The sequence below is a fragment of the Mastigoproctus giganteus genome, chromosome 4, assembly GCF_048544385.1.
Source record: "Mastigoproctus giganteus isolate SK-2022 chromosome 4, ASM4854438v1, whole genome shotgun sequence".
Lineage (NCBI taxonomy): Eukaryota > Metazoa > Arthropoda > Arachnida > Uropygi > Thelyphonidae > Mastigoproctus > Mastigoproctus giganteus.
In genome coordinates this window covers 103,327,740-103,337,595 of record NC_143578.1, presented here as the reverse complement: position 1 = coordinate 103,337,595, position 9,856 = coordinate 103,327,740, and the positions used below count along the sequence as shown (strand labels likewise).

Genomic DNA, 9,856 nt, shown 5'->3' with positions numbered 1-9,856 from the left:
TGGGCTGCACTGACCAATTACTGCAGAGTTTAAAGGTTGTATGTTGTATCTCAATGAAGGCATTAAAATAATTTTTCATTTGAAACAGCTGTGACAGCAGTGCCTTGAATCTTAAGTTGATAGTTTAATTTAAAATTATATTAGCAACTTAAGTTTATTTATAAATAATACTGACTTGTTACTGGAGGGACCAGTTTGCTCTGAGATAGAAAATGGAACAAAAGTGATGCATACTCGTATGCATGATACAATTCCATAACCTGTACCATTATGATATTCTTAAAACACGTGCAAAGTAGCAATTTTTTTCTTACTGGCAGATATGTGGTGTTCTGTGATGAACTTAATTCAGCTCACTGCATTCAATATATATATACACACACACGGTGGCACACGAAAAAAATGCATCACTTGTGAATTTTGCAAATAATGTGTTTTGCGCTGCATTGTGGGTTGCAGAAATGTTTAAAATGTATTTGTTAGATGGGATATATATCTCTCTGAATGAAATTCAATAAAAAGACTCCACCTGATATATCTAATTGCCATAAATAACTTCCCAAAGGGGGAAATCATGCAAATGGTAATCATGACAACCATACATACATTTTATTGCATTTACGTGTACAAACTGAAATGACAAGTTAACGTAATAGTATTATGTACTGTAAATCAGCAAAATAAGTCCTCAATATTTTGTTTTTCCTCCTTGAGCTGCAATTACAGCCTCAACAATCTGGCAGAGAGTTAATCAACTTCTGGATATACGTTGCCCAATTTCGTGCTACCACACCCTTACAATGCTCTCTTGCAGCTGAATCTTACTTTTTGGCTTCTTCTGAGTAATTTTAATTTCAGAACCCAGGATACTGTTGACAGCCTATTTTGTCAGCGATAGCATGTGTAGAAAACCCTTCCTGGGACAGAGCAACATCTACACTTTTTTTTCTTGGTGTCAACTGAACATATGGAGCCATGCTTACACCTCCACAAAACAGGATACTAATGAGCATGTATACCCTTCCAATGCCATATTTATAGAAATGGCTGATGCAATACCTTTGCTTGGCGACAAACAAAATGACTGTAATCAAACAATATCTTATACATTTCACTACAAATGTTACTTTTTTTAAGGTGATGCAATGTTTTTGTCCGCCACTGTATATGTAGTGGAAATGCTAACAGAAGTCTGTTGTTGAAGTTTCAGACAACATTCATCACTAAAGCTTTTTAGTTTATTTCTATTGAAAATGAGATTTGTTTTCATAAAGCTTGTGTGTATAAATATTTTATTAATTGAGTGTACTGGAATACTTAGTTAAAAATAAAATTCTGTTTAATTTCAACAACTCTACACATCATCATATTGTTCACTGAAATGTACAATATTGCATTTACATATATAAGAAATTATACACAGTTTTATATTAAATACTTCAGATCCACACTGTTAAAGGATTCACGGGATAAAGTATTTAGGTTGCAATTAGTAGTGTGAGTACATTGAGTGAGATATATATACACACACACACACACCAAACTCATTTGGAAACATTATAAAGAAAAGAAACTCTGTTGTGTTACACTTATATACAGGATGTATACAAAGACTTAATTTTGCACCCCAAAACTTGTAAGACTAAATATTAAGACATACAGTATCTGCACACAGAATAACCCTTCAATTACGAAAAGGTTTACTCTATTGATTACAACTTCAGTAATATCCCTGACTGGGTGGTATTTTCTTTCTTTTTCTTTTGACTATCATTTAAATTCCTTATGAATGCATGTGTGAAGGATTCAAGGAGTTACTTTAACATCTTAAATAAATGCTTCACAGTTAAGATAAAAAAAAAGTATTACTCTGAAACTGCTTTGCGTGAATGTCCTAAGTAAACAAAATAGCTTGATTAAATTCTCAGGTGAATTGTGAGATACCCTGAACAGGAATGAATATACTGTATGTCAGTACTGATGCCATTTGAGGACTTCAGCTGATTATGATCTTCCTTCTGCACTTTGGATTATTTGTTCCCATTGTGCAATTAAAGTGCTGCGACGACGTGGACTTCGCTCTAGTCTGACCTGCAATAAAATTAAAATGTACTCATGTTATATGTTTAGTATTTATGATAACTGCCTTATGTACTTCAAATTCATTACCTGTTTAAATGTATATGAAATGATATTATTATAACACTAAAAATTTATTTTACAACACACCTTTATTTCTTAAACATAATTGGATGGACCTTCATGACACATTTCTCTAGAATGAATCATAAAAGTTCAGAACATTCAAAGTAATTTCAAGGTTGGCCAAGATGATTGCTAACTAGTACTAAAAGTAAGATGCCATTGGAATAACAGTTTCAAGAGAGGGGACTTCATAGTGTGTGTCCTCCCACAGGAGAGTCAATCTGATATTGTGCAGTCTCTATAATCAAGAAATACGAGAGATTGTTCTCTTTATAGATAAGTCAAGATTCAGTTTTGAAACTGATGTTCTTGATGTGTTCTCATCCTTTTGACCCTGGGTGCCAAGAGGTTATTAGTGTGACCCAGCAGTGTCAGTGGAATATGAAATAATGAAATATCTAGTAGGGAAACTGGACTTGCCACAGGTCAAAACTTAGGGTGTAGCCTGGTGGTTGAGGGGGCCCAGCTTTAATACACCACTCCAATCCCTGCTTTGGCCCTTCAACTCAGCTTAAATCTAGTGTGTGTCATGTGCTATAACCCATAGAAAATCAGAAAGGGGAATCTGGTGAGTGAGAGGGCCTACTTCAACAAAACAAGTGAATCTGGGATGTACAGCTCAGGATCAATCAGCTAGTGGGTTTGCCTGTAAAAGTTGACTGCTGAAACCATATACCTACTCTCATGATTCAAGAAACAGAATTCAGGCTGGCAGAGATGTTGGTATGGTGCTCGGGTACTCCTGAAATCCAATTTCAACCACATTTATTGCTTGCCAAGTATTGGATATCTCTTTGAGTGGGGAAATTGGCACTGAAAAAAATAAATAATATAAGAACTATGACTTCTGATAATCTAAACTCTTTTTCTGGGATCCCAACATGGTTCCTAGGAAACAGTGACACTCTACATTAACACCAAAGCAAAGAGGCCCAGAACACAAGAAATATCAAGATCTATACCAGGGGTGGTCAACAAGTCGATTGCAAACTACCAATCGATCGCGGCTTTAATTTCGGTCAGTCACAATGAATTTTAAATATATATATAAAAAATAGATTAGTCAAAATCTAAATATTCTTATTATTATGCGCTCCACTGCACACTCATAGTACAAATCAGTTGAACCACGTGACCTCTTGTCACCGCGCAGCTTAGTGAAAGGCTTGTCTAGTGAAAATTCACATAGTTACGTTGTGTATGTGTCGAATTATTATTTAGCTTAATTAATATTAATAACTGGACTTAAACATTAATTTAATACTCTTTGATTTAAAATGAATACTATGAAAAAGAGTAAAACGTATAATTTTCATCAAGAGTGGGAACTAGAATATTTTTTTTGTATTCTATATAAAAGAAAAATGTTTGATTTTCTATACCCAAAAAAGGAAATTTAGAAAGGCACTTTGCACCCCATGGTAAATACCAATTGGATTTTCTGCCTAATAGTGACCTTAGGAAAAATAAATTAAAAGAACTTAAATCCAGTTATTCACACAATAAAATTTTTTCATGACAATCTAAAGAATTTACAATCGAAAGCAGTAACTGTAGTATCGTTTAAAGTGAGTCATCTTGCAAAAAACATGCAGCCCATTTTCCGACAGTCAATTCATCAATGATGGATTTTTAGAAATAAGATTCTTTTTGAAAATTTTAAGAACAAAAATGAAATTAAAAGTGCTCTTAAAGATCTACAATTATCTCGAAATACTGTAATGTGACACATAGAAAAAATGAATAAAAATGCGAGTGAATAATTGCATGCTCATATTGCTAATCGTGTGTCCTTTTCTTTACAACTGGATGAATTTACAGACAGTGATATAGCTCAATTGCTAGTTGTTATTCGTATGATTTTCGATAATTCTGCCACTAGAGAAGAACTGCTGGGTATGGTTTCATTAAAAGACAGAATTGGAGGTCTTGATATATTTAACGCATTCAAAAGTTTTATTGAAAAAATTAAATTGCCGCTATTTAAGCTCGTATCAATAACAACAAATAGACCTAAAGCAATGATGGAGCATCTTAACTGGTTCATCACATTGTGCCAAAAGAATGAATTCCCAGATTTTTTGAGTTACCACGGTATCATCCACCAACAAGTGTTAGCTAGCAAAAGATTAAATACTATAAGTGTTATGGACACAGCTTTCAAAATCATGAATTCCATCAGAGGACAATCTCTTCAAAGGAGAATTTTCAAAATGCAACTTGATGAAAATGAACCAGATCTGATATTACACACAGATGTGAGGAGGCTGGGTCGGAGTACGTTTCTACAAAGATTTCAAAATTTGCTAAATGAAATTAAAAAATTTGTTGATCAAAGGGGAGATGATTATCAGCAGCTACAAGATACAGTTGTGTGATCTGGCTTTTTTGGCAGATTTTACCAGTAAATTAAATGATCTGAATTTGGAATTACAAGGAAAAAATAAAAATGTTGGTGATATGATTAGTAGTGTTTCTGCATATAAATATCAATTTTTGGCAATGGCTAAAGCTTTCAAAGAAAAAAAAAGTCGATCTTTTTCAAAAATATCCTATTTTTGAATTTAATAGTGAGAAATATGTTTCTGAAATTGAAAGTTGTGGATGATTTTGAAACCAGAATCAGTGATTTTAAAACAATTCAAGACATTGTTACATATATTTCTTATCCATTTAATGTCAACTCAGATACAAAATAAATTGCAGAAAAAAATCGCTGAGAATGGAGAAAATATTACTTGAAAATGAAATTATTACATTGCGAAACATATCTTCCTAAAAGCCAGATCATCAGAAAAAGACTTTTGGAAATATGTTTGCTGAGAAAAGTAACCAAATATAAAAAAAATGCAGTGCACTTTTAAATTTCTGTTTAGGTTCCACGTATCTATGTGAATCGACCTTTTCGTATTGGAAACAAAGAAAGACGAAGAATCTCTCTACTCTTATGGACTTGCATACAAACGATTCTTTCAGTGCCAGACCAAGGTATTTTCGCGTCCCAGGCATAAAGATTTTTTGTCGTCCCCTTTACTAAGGATATATAGTGGAATCTCATTAATACAAAGTTCAAGGGACCTAAATTTTCACTTTTTGTAATAATGAGGTTTGTAGTAACGAGATCCCCCCATAGTGTCAAAATTTTACTGATATTTTTTTTTTTGGTACATACTGTATATGTAAGAATAATGATAAATAATAATATCAAAAATAAATTAAAAAAATAAAAACAAAAGCCTTGTCTAACAATACAGTAATAGGAGTTACATTTTTTAAAGATTTTATTTGTAAGATAAACTAAGAGAAAAGTAATATTAACGGAAATGAAAATATTGTACAGTATATATTTGATATATGCAGTATTTTAGTATCACAATCTTAATATAAAAGGAGACATACAAACCATTAACTTTTTAATAAATTAATCTAATTTAAAGAAAGAATCCAATGTTGTTCCCACAGTTTTTGTTCTTTATGCATTTTTAACTACAGCACAGACGTTTATTAAATGCAATAGTTAATTCTTTATCAACATTACTGCAAGCCAACACATTCTCTATTACGTTCAATGCATTCTGGGCATCTTTTTTATATGGCAGTGTGTGCGCTTCTTCACTGTCACTGGTAGGTGCCTCCGTAGCCAGGTGGGCAGGAGCAGCAGTGCATAGCACATGCTTCTTGATTAGACCAGGGTTCGAGCCCGTCACCATCAAATACAGAGGATGCGGAAAGGTCAGGGAATGACCACCGCATATCCCGGAGCAATATGGCCTTAGTTGCTAATGCTCCTAAAAACCAAATATAACAAACAAACTCACTGGTAACAAAAACATCATCGTTTTGTTTGGTACCCAGCAGCTCTTCTGCTGTTGCAGTGGTAGCAACTTCATCACAAATGCTTTAAATTTTCCAACAAAATCCATATGCTCCTTCAAATTCCTCCATTCCTTACTGTTGCTATCACGTTCGTCTGCTGAACCATGTTTTTTGATGATGTTCTCTCCAAAGCCACTCTTTCTGAAGCAGTTGATTATTACACTTTCCCAAGCAATAACAAGATTACGGATAACATTCAAGACACTCCAATTTGGCTGCAAATTGTTCCCTCCTTCTACGTTGCGGATCAAGTACCTTATCAAGCAGGCTATATATGCTATCTTGAGGTCATAAATAATGCCTTGATCCAGTGGTTGCATTAAACTGGTAGTATTGGGGGTAAAAACAACAGCCGTATATTTGTCAACTTAAGTGTCTCGGCAGAATGTGCTGTATAACGATCTAGAATCATCAAAATGTTCCTTTTTTCTGCAGCCATTCTTCTGTCCAATTTTATTAACCAAGACCGAAAAATTTTGACCGTAAGCCAAGTGCTTCTATTGGCCTCATAATCACAGAGAAGCTCGTTAACTGCTTTAAAACACTTTGGCTTGGAAAACATACCAATCACAAGTGGGTGTAGTTTTGTACTGCCATCTGAATTGCAGCAAAACAGAACAGTGAGTCTTTGTTTACTTAATTTTCCACCATGACAAGACTCTCCTCAAACAGCAAATTATAAAATAAACCTGTCTCGTCAAGATTAAAAATATCCTTTGCCTCATACTTTTTCAAGGATGAACCGTACAGAACACAACCAGGCTGTAGCCTTTTCTTTGTCAACTAATCCAGACTCACTGCAAACATTTCTCAAAACCAAGTTATTCCTGTCTTTAAATCTTTGGAGCCAGCCACTGCTGCATTTGAAGTTGCTAATCCCATATCGCCGAGCTAGATAATTTGTCTATTCTTGCAAAATCAGACCTGATATTGGCAAATTAGATGCATGCATTTGTTGGTATCACTCAAAGTTTTGTTTCAAGCTCCTTATGTTTTGCACCACGAATTCGTTTCCTGTTTTTCATCACTGCTTCAGTGTCACACACTTCGGGTCTTTTTCAGTTTTTCAGTATTGTAGATAAAGAAGGTAAAGGGATGTTGTATTCCTTTGCAATGCCTGTTTTGCTTTTTTCCATCTTATCAGCCTCTTGTATAATTTTTAGTTTAATTCTAAGAGGTGGGGAAGGGGTCCAACCCTTCCCCACCTCTTCCATTATACAGTATGACTGATGACTTTCGAGGTTATGATGAACATCATGGTGAGATCCAATCTTCCTTACATTGCGAGGGTACAGCTCTAAAACAGTATTCGCAGGCCACCCACTAGTTAGTACACCAGACCGAACCTATTGGTAACTCTTTAGGAGGCTTCCAGATCAGCTAGTGTATAATCTTGCTACCTCTACTCTGCCAGATAGTGACTGGAGGGAGTCCGAGTAGTTTGTATGTGGGGGCAATGTCGAAGCCATGTTATGTCAAGGATCTGCATATATTCTTACCATGTGTACGCCATATCCAAAAATTTCATTACTTCATAAAGCATGTCCCCCCAACTTTTTCTTACTATTCAATACACCATGAATTGTCAAACTAATAGAGTAAGCTTATCTGCAAAAAGATCTAAATCTCCCAAACACTTCATTTCACAAATATACATGGTCTCAATTCTAACTTCAATGACATCCATTTTCACTTGCAGTCTGCCAAAACCCATGTACTTTTTCTGACAGAATCTCAGTTATCAGTTGATTCAACTACTGCTCATCTCAGTTGCCCAAATTATTCACTGTATGATTCCTTTCGCCTCAAAGGTGGTACTTGTTCATATGTCCATTCCGATATTCCCTGTCAGAGACTTGGTAATAGGCACCTCCATAGTCAGGCGGGAAGGAACAGCAGTGGGTAGTACACACTTCTTGATTAGACCGGGGTTCGAGCCCGTCAAAACCAAATACGGAGGATGCAGAAAGGTCAGGGAATGACCACCACATATCCTGGAGCAATATGGCCTTAGTTGCTAATGCTCCTAAAAACCAAACAACAAACAAACAGACTTGGTAATTTGGAATCTCCTCTTTTCGATCTTCTCTGGCTTAAAATCTGCCTACCCCATTGTGTCAAATTCATCTGTTGTCTCTACTGCTCTCCCAACTCCACTAATCACTTGGAGCTCTTTGACTTCCTCTCTTTGCAACTTGACTTTCTCCAGTCCAACTTTCCTAACAGTGAGGTAATTTTCCTTGGTGATTTTAATGTTCACAACTCCAGCTGGCTTCCGTTTTCTAGTCACACCGACCAAGCTGGTCGAGATGCTGAGGCTTTTGCAATTACTAAAGACCTTGCACAGATTGTTCATATTACCTACAAGGATATCGGACAATCCTAATCATACAGCCAACACACTTCATCTTTTTCTCACAAACAACAATTCTAAGTACACGGTCGAAGTGAATGGTTCATTAGGCAACTCAGATCACAACATGGTGATTGTCTCTTCTTCAATGGAGCCATTATCTCATGGCTATTCCCAACCTCGTATTGTTTAGCATTACAATGCAAAATGCAAGAATGCAAAATGCGATTACCTGCGAGATTTCTTTTCCTTGGTCGGATTACTGTTTCAAAACTTCTTATGTCAACATTTGCTCAGATCGTGTCAGTGAAATTATTCTTGTAGGAATGGAATCCTTTATTCCACACTCAACTTTAAAATCTCGTCCTTTATCTAAACCTTGGTTTTCCAATAAATGTGCTAAGGCTGCTCAAGAGAAGAACATTGCATATTGTAATTGGCTTGTTCCCAATTCTTCTGTTTCATTTTCTGCCTACATCAATGCTCGCAACAATTATAAAGCAGTTATTAATCAGTCCAAACTAGAGTTTGAAGAGACTAAGAGTAGAAAACTTGCTTCTTGCCCTAATGGTAGCCGAGCATTCTGGTCTCTTGCCAAAGCTATTGGCCTTAACTTTTGCCCACCTCTGTCAAAACCAGATGGTTCTGTTGTCACTTCAGCCATGGATAAAGCTGATCTGATAGCATCCCATTTTTCTTCCAACTCATGTATTAATGATCTAAGTAAAACACCTCCCACCATTCCCAATGCGCTCCATTCAATGCCTGCTGTGGTCTTCTGTCAAAAGGATGTCAGAAGGATTTTGACGATTCTTGATGCTAAGAAAGCTCTAGGTCCTGATGGTATTTCTCCACTTGTTCTCAAAATCTGTGCTCCTGAACTTACTCCTGTTCTTACCCGCCTTTTTTCACTTTCTTATTCCAAAGGTGTTTTTCCTTCTGCTTTGAAATTTGCTCATATCCAGCCAGTTTCTAAAGAGAGTGTCAGATCCCACCCATTCAATTATCGTCCCATTGCAATTACTTCTACTCTTTCTAAAGTAATGGAGAAATCAATTAACCGCCAACTCTTAAACTACCTAGAAACCTTCCGTCTGATCAACGATCGCCAGTATGGATATCCGTCAGGTGTCGATCCACTGGTGATATTCTGGCTTATGTTACTCATTTATGGAAAAATTCAATGGAAAAGTTTGGTGAAACACAAGCAGTTGCTCTTGACATCTCAAAGGTTTTTGGTCATGTTTGGCATAAAGGTCTTCTAAACAAACTTCCATCTTATGGTTTTCCAACTGTTTTTCGTAATTGGTTATCCAGTTTTCTCTCTGGTCACTCTCTGTCTTCTAACTTCTCCACTAATGGTGTGTCCTCCAAGGTTCAGTTCTTTCCCCCACTCTTTTCCTCTTGTATATTAATGACCTT

At 35.8% G+C, this 9,856-nt stretch overlaps 1 protein-coding gene across 2 annotated transcripts in view; it reads right to left on the bottom strand.

Moving 5' to 3' along the window:
• Positions 1 to 1,458: 1,458 nt before the first annotated feature.
• LOC150086959 (uncharacterized) overlaps positions 1,459 to 9,856 on the bottom strand; it is a 227,765-nt gene continuing 219,367 nt past the window's right edge. For both annotated transcript variants that reach the window (XM_090372847.1, XM_090372848.1), the window contains one exon: positions 1,459 to 2,091. In XM_090372847.1, the coding sequence (XP_090228973.1) occupies positions 2,005 to 2,091 (87 nt within the window). In that variant the 3' untranslated portion in view covers positions 1,459 to 2,004. The remainder of the gene's footprint in view (positions 2,092 to 9,856) is intronic.